The sequence below is a fragment of the Trichophyton rubrum genome (assembly GCF_000151425.1).
Source record: "Trichophyton rubrum CBS 118892 genomic scaffold supercont2.2, whole genome shotgun sequence".
NCBI lineage: Eukaryota > Fungi > Ascomycota > Eurotiomycetes > Onygenales > Arthrodermataceae > Trichophyton > Trichophyton rubrum.
Window position 1 is genome coordinate 1241096 of NW_003456427.1, and position 16153 is coordinate 1257248.

Consider the following 16153-nt stretch of genomic DNA (forward strand, 5'->3'; position numbering starts at 1 on the left):
AATGAGCGTCGACATGTTGTTCAGACATATGGAATATCGAAAACAGACAACCAAGAGCAATGAGAGGTTAGGGAAAGCATCCCGTATTCTAGCGACAGACGCATGGCTTTCCGATTCTGTTGCATGAACACACTCTCACTGGCGTGGTGCAGTGGCATCCGTTCCTATTGCATCTTCCAATGCATATCTGCCGTTGTCCAGGTTAGCATGGTGTCAGGGCAGCATAAAACACCTTGCTCAGGAAACAGAAACCGCACCTTTCTGGCTGTGAGTTCATTCCCCTCCTCAACAGCAGACATGTCGCGGTCAGCGAGGTCGATGGCCTCGCTGACTCCAGGGATGGTGTTTGCAAGGATAGGAGCTGCCAGGAAGGCTGCGAGAAGAACCAGGTTGAGCTTCATTACTAAGATAGGCTTGGATGGTTTAGATATCTCTTGGTGTTCTGTGTTTGAATGTATTGATCAAGATGGCGTCGACGGTGGTAGATGAGTGCTTTATATATCTGATGGCAAGCAGATATATAACATCGGCTATAACCGTTCATTCTCCTCTTCCTTCATGGTGTAAATGCTCGGCATGATATCCTGAGCTCCGAGACCATATCATCTATAGTAGATATGTGTTGGTCCAGCTCAGTTGTGTGAGGTATTTACTGAAGGATCCGTATATACTACGTCCTCCCATATCTCGGGATTTTAATACCGGGTAAATACTCTCACGTCTTGAACACTGTTGCCCAAAACAGGAGAGAGAGAGGTATATATGAATTAATCCTTTGGTATGACCCGAGCAAGTTCCGGTTCAATGCATGGAGAGTTGACGAGTATCAAATAGGTAATAGCTAATGGGGGTATCAATGGTATGTACGTCCATTTGCTCGCAGTTGTACTCCAACCTAACCATCATACAGAGCTCTTCCAGAATGTCAGTAAGTATGAAAATAACAGGGCCTAGGGGTATACACTTGGTACTCTAAGGAATGTCACGCTGCGAGATCGGCAACATTCTTTGATGGATCCGCATTTGATACGACAGGACGAGCTAGTACTATACGAAGATAGTGAGAGGTTTATAGTATAGCTGCGAGCCGGGTTATCGTCGTTCTGGTTGATATCTTTGTTATTGTGATGGTTGAGTCCGCGTTTTCAGCTCAGTGAGGCTGACAACGTTCAGTTCCAAATTCGGCATAACCGACAATGGCCTCGAAAAGGCCAATTTTTCACGACCTGAACACAACAACCTATCAGTCTACCCTTGACATCTGCATACGTTCACCTATTACTGCTGGCTCGCCTGCGGTGTAACGCATCGTCACAAAGACCACGTTGAGTGGGCAGGGTTTCATACAAAAACAAGTCGACTGCCGGTCAGGATCAATATCCAAAATTGAGCCCTCTTCACGCCAGCCCAATCTTCCTGCGACTTTGCTGCCTCTGCTCTTCCATTACTTGCAGCCAGCATGGACTGTCCCAGTGGAACTTGTGCCTTACCCAGCTCCACGCGAGAGGAAAAGCGCAAAGACTACGAAACAGACCCAGCCAACGCGCAGGAGACATGGGAAAACCTCCGCAACGCCATCGGCGGGGTAGGAAGAGGATATTTCAGTAACCACTTTACAGTGGCGGAGATAGAGAGCCAGCTGCATGATATCTGGGACGAGCTCATTCATGCAGTGAAGATCACGCCAGCCACCAGTGCCGAACTCGATCGACTTGTCACGTTGGTATCGGAAACCCGTGAGCTAGGGATCTTCACTCAGAATCAGGCAGATAGAGAAGCTGCCCCAGAACGCGAGGGAGTGACATTGCCCAACGGACAAAGGCTATGGGTTGATCTCCCTTACCTGGCGCAGGAGGTGAAGGATTCGTGGACCATGGAGTCTATGGGGTTCACACCAACGGAGCGAGAGAGCGTTGCTGCGTGGACGGCAAAGTTGTGTGCGACAGGTACCTGTCCGAAGGATCTCAGCCGCTGTGCATTGTGGTTGTTCAAGCAGGCTCTCGAAACCGACAGGCTAGTCATGGAGGATGGACAGGACGACAAGGCTCGTCCTACCGTCCACGACCTCCTACCCGCGTGTCTGGCTTGGCTGACGCATAGCAACAGCAAGCTGGTCAAGCTCTCACAGGAGAATTACACAGCACAAACTCTCGGCAGTGGTATCACATGAGAGAGGACACGATATAGCATGACTGTGCAGGTGACCTTGCGGTGCAGGCGGGTGTTACCCAGCCCGGATTTAGTATTGAGCGCTGGCTCTTCTGGAGACAGCGATTCAAAGACCTGTATAGATCTGGGGTGCCGCCAGTCGTCAAGCTGGCTCGGTCGTGTTTTGAAGCGGCTATCTTCTCTGGCATGGACATTGGTCTGAAGATCCCGGGAGAGCGGGTCTATCTCAGCAGGTTATTTGAGGCACTGGACAAGGAGTTCGAGACGAGGGGGTTCAAGGAGTGCGTCGGTGCGGAAGACATCGACATTAACATGGACTGGGATAAGGAGAAGCCTTCATCATAGATTTATTCGCCTGTATCTCGTTGTTCCTCGCTGTTTACTCTTGAATCAGACTGATAAATCACAATGACAATGACAACGGTTTCCCCATAGCCGAGACTCAGCCCATGGGTATGGACTACTAGTTTTCCCGCGGGTATATTTGTCTATCCAGGCACGTTTAAGCAAGCCCCTGATGGGTTGAGTTCATCTATATCAAACTTCAGTCGGAAGGAGTCTCTTATGTTGTTTGCAGTCAGCTTGGCAGCCCCCTAGTACTTGACCAACTGCGCCTCCGAATGCCCAAGTAAACGGGAGATTGGCCGAGTGGTTATGGCGTCAGGTTTAGGCTTACGTGATCGTATTTCTTACCCTGATTTCTTTTGATTCGCGCGTTCGAATCGCGCATCTCTCAACATGTTTTATTTTTTCATTTTCATTTTATTTTTTTTTCCATTTTTCTCCCCTTTAGGGTTAGCGCACTGAGTCAGCACGTCACTTGAGCCTGACAGCTGACTCATCTGCACGGCTGACTCAGCATTAGGCCTGCAAATCATTTTTGGCTTCCCGTCGTAAACAAATTAATTAATCAATCTTATCAGCCCAGCAGGCGACGTCAAGGCAAGACATCCAACAGCTGACGAGCCAACTCTGCGACCGGACGAGCAGCTACTGCGGTCGATGACCCTGCAGCCGGACGGGGAGAGCCAACAGGAGGCACCCGGGAGCCATCTCAGGCCGTTTGTCTCGCTCAATCCACCACACATACCCTCTCTTTGATACATCTCTGGCCGCGCATATACGGCGCCAACGCATCAGCAGGTCCAGTCTGTCCACGCTGTCCGTCCTCTCCCACTTCTCCCTCAGCAAGGCGCGTCATGGGCTGCCCGATCTGACAATGAACCAGCACCGCAGTTGTTCCCTGGCCCCGTTTGACCAAGATAAATCAGTGGGATTTCGACCCCAGCGGTACTACACTGCCTTCTTCCATCCTTATACCTGCCTGCCTACCTACCTACCCACCCACCACCTCTTTCATACCTCCTCAAGCCCAAACCATCCTGGCCAATTCCCTTCAACACAGCACCACAAAGCACGCACTGCCTGACTCCGGCCCCATCCCGTAGCTGTTGAACGATGAAACAGCCTCTCCAGAAGCTCAGAAAAATGCTACATCTCCGCAGACCAAGTGCTAACTCTAATGTGGTTATTGTTAAAGCTCCGACCTCATCGTCAGCTTCTATTTCTGCATCCGTTTCCACTGCCACCTTTGAAACACCGCCCCAAATCTCTTTCCTCGACGTTGAGACCAACCTGAACATGCACTCGCCCAACGGTTATTTCGATAGCCATGTCTCTGATGGCGCCAATGGCACAAATTACAGCACCAATGGTGTTCCCAGGCGAGACGAACCCATCCGTGCGTTTTACCCCGTCCACAACCTCGTGTTTTTTTACCGTTCGAATAGGCGGACACTGACAAAAAATGAAAGCGATAGTTGGCCCGATATCTCCACTTACTAATGGTGATCCTATCCTACCCTCGACATCACCCCCAGAATGGTCCTCTGCCATCGGCCACGCAATGACCGGTAAATCCGGTAGAGTCATTCACAATCTCCAGGAACAAATCACACGTCTTACTCGTGAATGCAACCTCCACCGAACCCGAGCCGAAGAAGCCCAGCGCATGAACGAAGTATTAAAACAACAACTACAGACCGTTACCGATCGACTACGCAGCTCCGAGCAGTCCCACGAAGCAAGTCTGATAACAATCGCACGCAAGGACAGGAAAATAGAAGATCTCAAATCAGAAACACAAAGCGAAAAGAACAGACGTCTAAAGGCCGAAAACGATGCCGCGGAAACCACACAACTTGCCCAACAACAGCGCGAAGAGCACCAGCGAGCCTTTGCGGAAGCACAGGAAATTGCCCAGCGATCTCAATGCCAATATGATGCTCTATCCCAGGCCCGATTACGTGACAGAAACGAGTTTCAGTCCCGTTTCAGCATGTTCAGGAAAGATTTTGACGAGCTAATAAAGCGCGAGCAAGAACGGCAGAGTCAGCTCAGCAGACTGGACGTTATCATCGAACAAAAGGACCGTGAGATACGAGCTGCTCGTGACCGGGCAGAGAAAATTACCTCGTTATATGAAGAGTACAAATCGCGCAGTGACGAAGTGCTACAAAACCTCGTGGAGAAAGGAAGGCAGAACGATCGAGACGTCGACACTGTGCTGAGAGATGCCCGAGAGACCACCGACAAGATGAAATGGGTTGTCAACGTCAAGCAAAACGTCAAAGGTGCCAGATGATAGCTATCTCCTGTTTTTGCGCCACCTCTTCCCTTCCACCTTTTACCTTTTCTCGGTCAAATCACCTGGTTTGACGTGTATAACAGTTCCGCTGGATCGGATTTCTTTCTTGTCTTCTACTTCCCTTTTTCTTCTTGATACCTTTTACCATTGTTCACTTCATTCGCATAATTCCAAGTTGCCGGAGTTCGGAGTTGGACCGGACCATCCATCATGACCACTGGACCCGGGTTGGATTTCTATTACCCTAGCTTGACTTTCTTCCTGTTTCACGTTCAACCCCATCCCCATGGATTAGATGGCTTCATCTGCCTACCAACACCCGACCCTTGCATTTGCACCCTCTCACCCGACGGCTCTACATACGATTCGACCGACACGTCCAGGATACCCCTAAAGCATCGACCGGAAGTCTCACCCCTTAATCTTCCTCTTTCACATCTTCATCCGCCACTTCCACTACTTCCATTTTTATTCTCGGCCTCCGCTATCTCCGGCTATATTCCCTCAACCACGATCTCACGTCTTATTCCTTTGATTCTACTGTACGAATACATTTTTGGTGGGGGATGAAATAGCATGAAACAAAGCAGCATTAGACTAGTCATAGGGAGGGTGTCTGAGTTGTACCTTTTTACCTTCTTCCTTTTTTGATTCTTTTCTTTCTACATCCATCCCATTTACAAGGAAGGACATGGCAGGGGAGGCCAAAAATATGTAAGGACATCATCGCCTTTTTCGTTTTGCTTTTTACCTGCATTTTCCTTGACACCTCTCTTGTCCAGTTTCAAAATGATTCTGATATTGGCATTTTGGTTGCATTAGTATATCTTTTCTTCGACTTTAGTGCAGATACTTAGATTGAACTGCTTATTCAATACTTATTATATTATTCTTCCACCATTAGTACTCTGCATATCAATCCCCCCCTTGAAGGTTTATCCGGAGGATCCTATGGGTCCATCCGCCGGCTTAAATTTAATGCCGGCCTTAATTCGACTTCACTCGACCTCATCTTTTATAAGACTGGAGTATCTATATTACTTTTACACTGTCAGCATGTTGGCTCTTTGCCTTATTTATGATTTTATAAGATGCATTATAATGAACATCCATCTTATGCCCAGGAATGGTGTGTTATGCGCAATAACCATCCAGAGCTTAATAGTAGGACACTGTCTTCTTATGATACAGGACCCCTATCCTTCCAATTGACTCCAATCAATCAGTCAGCTCGGATAAACTATTTGCTCAAATGCTCATAGCCATCTTATCTAAGACTATCTAAGATGGCAATCAAATATCAATATCCACATTGCTTAGCGAGGATATCTTGCTGGCGCTAACGCACCAACACAGTGAAGTAGAATATCTACCAAATTTCTACTTCACTCTTCCTCTTTCACTCCTTTTATTCTGTTCTCTTCTCTTCTTCTTCTCATCATCCTATTTTTCTATTATTTTCTTCTGCTTTTGCTTCTTTCTTACTGTTTTTCTCTTCTGCTCAGCTCTTGCACAGTGTTTCACCTGCAGATTCCCGCTCTTGCTTCTTTATTTCTGCTACATCCAAAACAACCAGAAAGACAGTAAGTAAAGCTGAAATCTCTTCCTTTTCTTCTTCTCTTCTTCTCAGACTTGAGTGAATGAGGCTGTCTATTCTACATGCGAATGCTGACAATTCACTATTTTCTCATCAGATTTGTTACTCTTTTACTCTATATTTTTTTTATTCTACCTGAGGTCAATGACTATAGAGTTGATATCCTAGCTCAAGTCTTACCTCCTTTCTGCGACTGCTACTTTCTAGTATTATTCCCTTGAGAAGCCTTGTTTTCTCTCGATTCATCATCTAAGACTGCAGTTCAGTCCAGGAAGACAGGCTGAGCTCCGTTTTGCTAGGAGGACAGCTCAAAAACGCGCCTCAGCCATGGATTCGGGCCATAGACTGACTGTTGCATCCATCTGGAGGCTTGAAGCTGAGGGTGTGAGTAACAAGTCGTTCTATCTCAATTCTTCATGAATAGCTGCTAATATTCGACTCTTTGTATCTGTATAGATTGATCAGGTGACCAAGTTTTTCAAGTGAGATATCACCAATTGATCTTATCTCGACTAGATGAAAAGAGTTGCTTTGTTAACTTTGCCTTCCAGGGGGTTACCTCATAGCTCGGATGGATTCTGCAAATACGAGTCAGAACACGATGTGGGTTCATGAGCTATATATATCTAGTTATATGGTTGATATTTCCCGAATATAGCTAACAAGAGACAAATCTAGGTGTTTTCCATTGATAACTGCAGCGTATCTCTGTCTGCTTCAGCAGTTGCTGAGTATTTGGCCAGCTTTATTGAGGAAGAGAAGGAACATGATTTACTTGAGGTTCGACTCCCATTGTTCTAGCAAATTATCTCATTTAAACTAACGAGCTAAATAGTGCCCAAAAATTACACGTCTTTCGGTGCTAGCCGGCCCCGAGGTGGAGGGTGAAGCATGCTGTGAGGAGGAAGATCAACTTATTGAACAGCTTCCACCTCCTGAGGCATTGAAGCTTCCTGTGGTAGTCAAATACTGGCAAGAGGATGAGGCAGCTATCGAGTACTTTATCAAAGCTTCTCGGTCTATACTTACTGCTATATCCCAAGCAACTGGAGCACAGGTGGATATTGAGGCAAGCAACAAGAGAATTCGAATTACTAGCATGGAGCAATGGCAAGCTGACAACGCCATGGAACGACTTTCGAACGTCCACTCATATTTAGTAAGTACCTTTTACTTGGCATTATTAATGCAGGCATACGATCTAATACCTACTATCTAGTCTCTAATGGTGGCTCCTCAAGTTGCGAACATCCTCCACGTGGGAGGTCTTACAGAGTTCAGACTTAGAGTTGTTCCGTACAGGACATTGAATGATGCTGCTATTAGACGTGTCTTGGTTGATGGCCCTGAGTCAAAATTGGTCAATCACTTGCATACAATGTTCATCACCGTTATGGAGGTTATTGATGCAGACTCTCGCGAGCTGAAAGTCCCGAAGAACATTGCCTTTCCACCACGACTTACAGAACAGCGACGAGGACAGGCCAGTATCTGGGATAATTTCACGTTTAAACAGCTTGGAGATGCGTCAGTACTTGCAAACCTGCCTCCCGCCCCGAAAGAAGATCCAGCTACGACACTGTCTATGAAACCCGACAGCGAACAAGATGATGAACTAATTGTTGACCACCCTTGGCTCTCGCATGAGAAAGCATCCTTTGTGAACAAATGGGTTACGGAAGGCGTAAAGGCAGGTGCCGTCGGAACAAACGTCTCCGAACCAAATAGTACCCTCCCTCCTGAGCCTTCTGCTGAAGTTGTTGAAGCACCCAAGCTTCCTTCGGGATTAAAAAGACGTCAACCGCTACCTCCGGCCAACGTCCAAACTGCGCCGAAAATCCCACAGCCTATTGTCGAAAAACCTCTTCAGGAGTCCATTGTCAAGCAACCCATCACTGAACAGCACGTTGTCGAGAAAATAGACCCAGAGCCGGCTGAAACTCCCATTGAGTTGAGGTCCCCAAAAGCAACTTTCCAACAGCCGGTTATCCCTCCTCCTAGGAGCGTTCTACCAGAGTCATTCAATACCTCAGCTTATGGCCATCCAAAGAAGTCACCTCCACGCCGACCAGGAAACGTAGCTCCATTTATGTATCCACGTCCAAGAGAGTATGGAAAATCAACAGGGAGAAGAGTACAGACACTTATCGATACATCAACGGATGACACTGAGTTTGTGGCTCCATCTACACAATCAATGTCGTTTTCTCAGATGTTGGTTCCGTCCATTCCTGCTCTCCAGCCCAGACTTGCCTCACCGGTGACATCTCCTGAGATTATAGGAACATTCCACTCCCCAGAGCAGCCTACTGAAGAGAACAGAGACCCTGTTAATGATCTAATGTCGAACGAAGAAAGACTTCGAAAGCTAAAGCGCTCCACTAAGGTCTCGTCTAGTGCTTTTGAACGTCTTGGGCCTAAAATTATCGACGGGGAAGAAACCACCAGAGTCTTCCATCGCACTATGGGGCAAAAATCACCAGTTCCACCGGCTTCTGTCAAGCGTGAAACAAAAGCTGAGCAAAAAGCAAGAAAACAGGCTGCATATTTGGAAGCATGGGGACCTATCCCAACACCATCTCAACCCAAACCTGCTCAAGCCCCTGAACCCAGCCAATGGAAAAAGGAAAAAAGTATCAAGGAGGAAACCATTGATACCAACAATATCAAAGATCTTTTTGGCTGCCTTAAGCCTGTCCTTGACGCTATTCAATACTTTACTGGCACATTGTCTGTGGAAATTCAACTTGGTCTTATCCTCACTAACTCGGTGTCCAAGCTTCATACAGGACGAACGCTTGACCTCAAAGCCTGGAATGCTCTCTTCAGGCCACGACATGGTCTTCCAGGCCTCACTACGGTGTTCAACCAATTCTTGACAACTTCTGGAACAGATATTGATTATTTTTTCAAGCTTGGTGTTGAGGATGAATCTGATACCCAGCCTTATTTCGAAGAGGAACCCACAACTAGTCAAGTTTGCTACGAATTTCACTGTCAAACGAAGGATAGTACTGACATCGTTATCGTTATCGATGAGTCTGGGGCTGTGACCATCAATCGCCCTGAATTTGTCTTAGGAGCGGCAAATATTCATTTTCCCCTGAATATTTGGGACCTTCGAGTCACGGTCAAAGGAACCCAAGAATATATTGCGGCACCTGAAAGTGGAATTGCGGATACTGTCAAATGCATCGTTGATAACTTGTATGTTCCCCCGGACCGGACAAGAGTTATCCTATTTACTCGTGTTCCAGAGGACAGTGCGCTCAGGATCACTAAGATTCTAATGAAACGAACCACTCGCCACAAGTATGTCGGGAAGTATGTACTTGAAAACTCCGAACCATCAGGTTCCGACTGTGAACAGCCTTTGTTCCTCCAGATAACTGAAGTCCAGAGATTGATTTCTGGTAACAACCCTATGGACAAAAATGCCATCCGGGTACGATCTATCGGTTCCGAGGCCATGGTTGAAGGATCTCGACTCTGGTTCGAGGCATCTATTGTCAGTCCTGCTATTGAAAAAGTCCTCCAAGCAAACAAGAACCTCACTGTTGGAGAACGGGTCGACTCATGGCGCTCCGATGACTTACTTGGTGCTGAATCCCATTTTGGAGGTAACATTACTGAGACGGACCGGCCAGATGAATTCTTAACAACTGCTGGGCGAACGATAGGCTCATCTGGAATAGGTAACCTGTTCCGCGTTGCAAAAAAGGTTGTGGAAAAAATTGACGTTGTTGGTTGGGCCAATTACACACCTACCAATTTCATCCAAGACAAATACCCGTCTCCATTAGCTTCTGCTGGAGCCGGCCCATTTGCTTTCTCCCTTGCCAGAGGTAGCAGAGAATACGATGACGATGCTAGCAGGAGCATTACCCCGACCCTGGATGACCTAGGCCCATACTGGTAAACTAGCTGCGCTCCTGCCACTACCCCTAACTACCTAGAATAAAGTAGATTTTATTTGTAGATAAAATTTAAACCTTTCTAGGGCATGATGGCTTGCCCCTAATAATATTTGAATACGTCCATTGCTATTATTCTATACCGTAATTAATGGATGATTTGTTTTTAGAATTCAAAGCTGTTAATCAAATTTCTAACAGGTATCTGTTTAACTTTTGATATGTAACGAAGCGGGGCTGAAAAGGGCAATATCCGTAGGAATAAAAAATAAAAAACAAAATGCGTGTAACTCCTATGCCTTCTTTTAACCGAGCGAACGGTGGTACTATTTCTAAGGAATCTATTTCCCTAATCGTCGCCATCATTTGTTTCATCTTCAACATTTCTTAGCCATGCTGCTCTTGCATCCACGGCTGCCTTACGAACATCCCGCTTAGGATCATCAAGTACACACAGCAAGTCCCTGAGAACAGTCTTTTTCAGACGTAGTAGAGGAGACACTGTAGACAGAGTCTTCTTATTCTCCCCTTCCGCACCTTGTCTAACAGGGTTATTCGCAAGTAGATTTAGACATTGAAGAGCTTGAGCTCGAACTTTCGCTGGATTACCGGCATTGGTAACGCCAGCCTCTTTTGATGTTGACGAATCTGGGGTTTGCACATTTACATCGGCTCCAGTTTTGCTGTGTACTTTTGCCGTCCTCAAAAGGCGGGTGACAAGATCTTCCACATAGCCAATTTCGTTTATCACCTGGACCCCGTTTTCGTGAATGACAATGGCCAGTGTTTTGAGAGTGACGGATTTGATATTACCGCTGGTTGTGGGTGATGACTCGGGAGATGAGGTATGAGCGGCAGAATGTAGGTCGAGGGATTGAAGTAAAAGAGGTAAGAGTGTCGGTAACTTGGTCATTACTAAAGATGAGGGTATAGTGGACAAGAGGCCGGACAGGGCAGTAAGATATGATTCTTTAGAATGGGGTTTCCTCAGTGATGATTCGTCGTGCGTAGTAGCGGATCTATTGGCATCGTGGACCCGGGCAGATATCAAAGGTGTAACGGTTGTGAATACCTTTTGTTTAGCTAGAAGACGAACGATGGCTCCATTTTTAACGTTAAGGATACTGTCTTCGGCAAGGAGAATGCTAAATCCCCTAGCGCAAAGGGCGCTGGTCTTTGTGTCTGGGTAATCCAATAAGTCCAATAAAGAGGTTAGTATCTGTGTCGTTGAAGGCGCTAGGCGGAGTATTAGAGCTTTTGATAGCCAGAATATGGTTCGAATAGTCTGTTGCGATAGGGGCGTAGGTGACGACGACGGTATTAGTGAAAATAAAACATCTGAAGCGCACTGAATTTCCTCCTTGGAAAGGAATTTGTTGGCTAAGAGAGCAACATGGCGGCCTAATGCAAGCTGAATGGAGGGATCAGATTCCTCTGATACTGAAGCTTTTACGCTTTGCTGCAAAAGAGGTTCGATTCCAGTATTGGTATATGGCAGTGGCGATATATCCTTCGGCAATGCAGCAAGGATATAGGTTGATATAATAATCATCTGCTTTTGCTGGAGGGTTGTGGGCTGCTCTGAAAATAGAGCTGGTGTAAACCCTTCTCCGGTTGTAAATAGAGCATATATGTTTTTGCATACCTCATCCTGCGTGGCTCGTGGTAAGTGGCGAATGATAAGGTTACAAAGTCGTCCTAGGGTATCTAGTACACGCGGGTGGTTAAGGGCCGTTCCCCCCGTTGTAGACGCTTTAGCAGTGCGTCCGCATAGAGATTGGACAATCTTCTCGTAGTAGAAGTTCAAGTTCGGGTCGTTTTCTAGGTCTTCACGATGCTCCATTGCGTGGAGAATCGTCGTTAATATAGCGGCGGTGTAGGTTGAAGAGCCATTGGAGCTGGTCACAACATCCAGCTTACTGAGCAATCTCCTGACAAGGATGTTGAAAACCTCCTTTTCAATGCTTATCCGTGCCAGACTATCAAGCGAGTATAGATAGGACTCGTCATCTCCATTTTCCATGTCAGGTAGAGTCGCTAATAGTGCTGGGAAAGTAATATCAATGATAAGCTGTGGTTTATTTTTTGAAATCTTTGCTAGAGCATTGATGGTTTCCTTGCGCAATTCTCCATGCGCAACAATTCGTTCCTGGAGAAGGATATCATCGAAGTATTGCACAAAAAGACCGATTTCGTTATCCTCCAGGAAATTTGGTAGAATAGAAAGTTCAATGAGACCTTTCAACGCTGAGAGCCTGAATGAATTTTCATCTTCCGCTGAACCCATTAGCGATTTACTGAATATTTGTGTAAGAACGTCTTTGTGTGACACAAGCGGGTTTGGAAGGCTGGATTCCGAAGTAATAGTGGTCCAAGTTCCGAAGACTGTTACAGCCGATTTGAAGAGCTCGACGAAGGTTTCCAGAATCTCGCGTTGCTTCGAGATGCTGTCAGCATTTTGATAGATGCTAATCAAAGGGCGAGTAACGTATTCAGTTATCAGGGTAAATGCAGGGGAGGATGCAGATGATAATGAGCTCAATATTTGCCGCGCCGGTTTTGCCTGTTTCTGCAGTGGCTCTCGTAATTGATCAATACATTCATTGGTGACCGGCTTTAGGAGCTGCGCAAGCGGTGATTTATTGAATTCATTCACTGATGATGTGGGTAGGTTAGAAGCCAGCGAATGTAATACCCGCAAAGCTTCTGCAGGAAGGACCTCGTCCTGGGCGTTGAGTATTTCAAATTTGAGACAGTCCCAAATGGAAATGGAGTACCGGGCTATGGTTGCCGGGCTATATGATTCAATACAACCATTGAGTGCTTTTAAAGCATCCCGCTGAGGAAATAAGTTAGTTTTGATCAAGGAAAAAATTGGATTGAAATGTTGAACCTTACCTTTACATTCGCTGATGTTGAGTCTAGCTTGTCTAGTAAGGCCGGGAACGAATATGGAGCAAAGAGAGACGTGGATGTTATGCAAGCTTGTAGTCTATCTTTCAGGTCCTGTGCAGTTACGCCGTATGGATCGTTTGGAGGAGGTCTAAATGTGATTGGGAAGTAATTGTAAGCAGCATCAAATAGATCCTTTGAGGTATCCATTGTGTTAGTACCAAATAGTATTTTCAATATCAAGAGTATGACTTTACCTGAGTATGGCCTGATATATCCCACTCCATCATTACTACTTTGAGAATGGAGAAAACAATCATAAGATTGCGGGGATCTCGCTCTCCGCTTACAAGATCCACGATTCCTATAAGTGACTCATCATTCATCTCACGCATGGCTAGAATTCATTAGTCCAGCTCTAGTTCATGGTTTTGTTCAATGTAGAATGAAATACCTTCTCGGCTCTTTGCCATCAATTCATTTAGAAGATGGAGGACTTGTAATCGTTGTGACTGTGGGCGGGATCGGAATTCCGTGGAATGTTGATAAATGCTACAATCACGATTAGTATAACGGCAATTAATCGCAGCCAGTTCGCGCTACACTTACGCCCGAAATGCGTCTTGAGCCATGGACTTATCAAAGCATTCCATCCCGTGAAGAGTGCGCAAGCCAGTGATAGAACCGCCATCTTCAATCCGTGCACAAAAGAAGGTCGTTAAAACTTGGATTTGCTGTCGGCTCAGGAATTTGTCAGGGAGAGCTATTATCACCGCCGTCAAGTAGGAAACTGCTTTTCCACGTATACTGGCGTCTTCATCATTGATATATTCCCCCAACGACTTCACAATGTCTATCAGTGTAGTCTGTTTGCTCTCAAGCTCTAGATTTCGCAGATTAGCTAGGAATCACCTTAAGAGCCTCACACACTGAACTCACTTGACGCAACAACGCTAGCAATTCGCATTGCCTCATCCCGATCCTTTTCAGCCACCAGCATAAAATCCTGCAGCTCAGCCATCTTGTCTGCCGCCTGTCTTCGTCTTCCTCTCACTTCCTTTTCCTACATGCGAAGTCCAAATATTTTCCCACTTGCGGTTTATCCTGAGTTAAACATGCTTATCGATAAGATCACGTGTAAGAACAGTCCCGCGATCTCCACACGTGACCCCAATCTGCTGACGTCATATCAACCTTGACCTGGGGATCAAAAGAGCAACGACGGCGACGTTGATGGATTTGAATACCCCCATGCCATACCAGACACAGGTTAGAAACTGGTTTATAAATATGTGTTCTTAAACCTTGCTGCTCGCTATGAAAATCGATATTCTCTATACACTTCTTGCGTTGACGTCTCTGTTTGCAGTTTGCTCCTCGCATTGGAATCCTCCCGTCCTATCCAGACGGCGACTGCTGCCTCGAGATTATAGAAGTCCAAAGAACCTCGATCCGGAGCGGAATAATATTGACAGGCTCAACTGGAGGTTTCCTGAGGACCGTGACTCTAAGCCGCAGTTCGTCATGCCCCCCTCTAAAGAGGCCGTTGGCAGCAACGGTGTTCGCGTTTCAGATATCTTGGGGAAGACTCGAGAGGTCAACATTTTCGCCTCCATGACTCGAGGTGATGAGAATATCTCAAACCGTCTGGATAATGATACCCAGGATACGATAGTTTTGGCCCCGAACAACGTTGCCGTCCAAGGCTTACCTCATAAACCGTGGGAGAACCCTAGTGATTATGCCACCTTTGGAGTGCAAGCAGCGTATGAAGGGGAGTCGGGAAAGAAACGAGCAAATCAAAACTTGGAGAAGTTCATCTTGGCTCATTTGATACCACAGGGCTCTTGGGAGGCTGGCAAAGAAGTTAAGACTTTGGGAGGCGCGAAAATATTTTGGGAAGAGAAAGATGGGAAGAAATATGTAAGTCATCATATTATAGCGGTTCCCGGTTTAATTGCTCCTAACTGTTGATCAGATTCACCCCGGCAACATCGAGGTTGAAGACGTGGTCTCCGACGTCGCTAATGGTGAAGTTTGGGTTATCAATGGAGTTCTCAACTACTTGTGAAACAATTATTATAAGTATCCGGGTATGAATGGGGTTAAGGTAATTTTCTGGTGTCTCTTATAGCGATAAGTTATTGTCTAGCATTTCGGTGGTGCATGAAATATATAGTCGTGGTATCGATTCAGGTCTCTTTAACCAATGTACACATTTTAAAGGTCAAGGGTATTTTTTAATTATGAAATAGTGAAGGAATCGAAACAGGACTTTTACGACGCCTTCTGTAATAGCCGCTCTTCAATCCCATCCAGGATGCAATAGTGTTCCATCACCTCGATATTCTCAGCCTCTCCTTGGAAGATTTTCTCTGGATCCTGGCCGGGTTGGAATGGATTCACAGCAGGGTTCGTGACGCCTACCTGCTGCATCACTTGACCGGCGGCTACTCAAACCATTAGTGAGTATAACCAAAGTGTTAACTGGTTATACTTACAGTTGTCACTACCCAGGATAAACCCAAAAACAGACTGGAGGCCGAACAAGTTCAAGAAGTACCAAGACAAACTGGAGACCCATCTGACATCAAGGTCACGGGTCATGACACCAGACTGTAGCATGGATTTGAATCGGATGGTCAAGGGGAATGGGAGTTTCACTATATAACAAACATGAAATCAGTCCAGTTTGTAATGCTGTAGTTCTCGCAGCTGAGGATGTCTTACATATAACGAATCCAGAAAAGAAGGCATTGATCCACGACATAATAAGAGTCTGTGGGATCATCATAGCCATATTCCCTTTCATCATCCCCATCATTGCGTCCATTCCAGCGGGGTCCGTCATTGGGTTTGGTGCACCAACGCCGCGGTTCTCGGGGTCTTTCAGAAGGCGCCAGTCTTATAGCGTTGATTAGATATGCTTTTCGG

General features: G+C 46.2%; 8 protein-coding genes and 1 non-coding gene across 9 annotated transcripts in view; 5 read left to right on the top strand and 4 right to left on the bottom strand.

Annotated features, from left to right (window-relative positions):
- Positions 1–164: 164 nt before the first annotated feature.
- Positions 165–1306, bottom strand: TERG_11792 (uncharacterized protein; the record flags this gene model as incomplete). The annotated part of the gene is made up of 1 exon (XM_047750850.1): positions 165–1306. Exon 1 carries the CDS (start codon positions 399–401, stop codon positions 165–167), a length of 237 nt encoding a protein of 78 aa, XP_047605556.1. The 5' UTR covers positions 402–1306.
- A 153-nt stretch (positions 1307–1459) lies between these two features.
- TERG_02024 (uncharacterized protein) lies at positions 1460–2784 on the top strand (the record flags this gene model as incomplete). The annotated part of the gene is made up of 2 exons (XM_003237254.2): positions 1460–2159; positions 2201–2784. 2 exons carry the CDS (start codon positions 1460–1462, stop codon positions 2512–2514), a joined length of 1014 nt encoding a protein of 337 aa, XP_003237302.1. The 3' UTR covers positions 2515–2784.
- A 19-nt stretch (positions 2785–2803) lies between these two features.
- On the top strand, positions 2804–2905 carry TERG_10519. Its single transcript has one exon. It is a non-coding gene; the product is annotated as a tRNA-Leu (tRNA).
- A 38-nt stretch (positions 2906–2943) lies between these two features.
- TERG_02025 (uncharacterized protein) lies at positions 2944–5751 on the top strand. The gene has a single exon (XM_047747850.1). It carries the CDS (start codon positions 3977–3979, stop codon positions 4811–4813), a length of 837 nt encoding a protein of 278 aa, XP_047603816.1. The 5' UTR covers positions 2944–3976; the 3' UTR covers positions 4814–5751.
- Positions 5752–6740: 989 nt separating this feature from the next.
- TERG_02026 (uncharacterized protein) lies at positions 6741–10332 on the top strand (the record flags this gene model as incomplete). Its single annotated transcript, XM_003237256.1, has 6 exons — positions 6741–6797; positions 6870–6895; positions 6965–7016; positions 7092–7193; positions 7249–7572; positions 7633–10332. 6 exons carry the CDS (start codon positions 6741–6743, stop codon positions 10330–10332), a joined length of 3261 nt encoding a protein of 1086 aa, XP_003237304.1.
- Positions 10333–10676: 344 nt separating this feature from the next.
- Positions 10677–12614, bottom strand: TERG_11793 (uncharacterized protein; the record flags this gene model as incomplete). The annotated part of the gene is made up of 1 exon (XM_047750851.1): positions 10677–12614. One exon carries the CDS (start codon positions 12612–12614, stop codon positions 10677–10679), a length of 1938 nt encoding a protein of 645 aa, XP_047605557.1.
- An 844-nt stretch (positions 12615–13458) lies between these two features.
- On the bottom strand, positions 13459–14240 carry TERG_11794 (uncharacterized protein; the record flags this gene model as incomplete). The annotated part of the gene is made up of 4 exons (XM_047750852.1): positions 13459–13616; positions 13674–13771; positions 13829–14102; positions 14159–14240. 4 exons carry the CDS (start codon positions 14238–14240, stop codon positions 13459–13461), a joined length of 612 nt encoding a protein of 203 aa, XP_047605558.1.
- A 296-nt stretch (positions 14241–14536) lies between these two features.
- TERG_02028 (uncharacterized protein) lies at positions 14537–15193 on the top strand (the record flags this gene model as incomplete). Its single annotated transcript, XM_003237258.2, has 1 exon — positions 14537–15193. One exon carries the CDS (start codon positions 14537–14539, stop codon positions 15191–15193), a length of 657 nt encoding a protein of 218 aa, XP_003237306.2.
- A 303-nt stretch (positions 15194–15496) lies between these two features.
- Positions 15497–16153, bottom strand: part of TERG_02029 (uncharacterized protein) — a gene marked incomplete at both ends in the record, with an annotated part of 1015 nt that continues 358 nt past the window's right edge. Inside the window, 3 exons of the mRNA XM_047747851.1 lie at positions 15497–15669; positions 15721–15882; positions 15950–16105. Of these exons, the coding sequence (XP_047603817.1) occupies positions 15497–15669; positions 15721–15882; positions 15950–16105 (491 nt within the window). The remainder of the gene's footprint in view (positions 15670–15720; positions 15883–15949; positions 16106–16153) is intronic.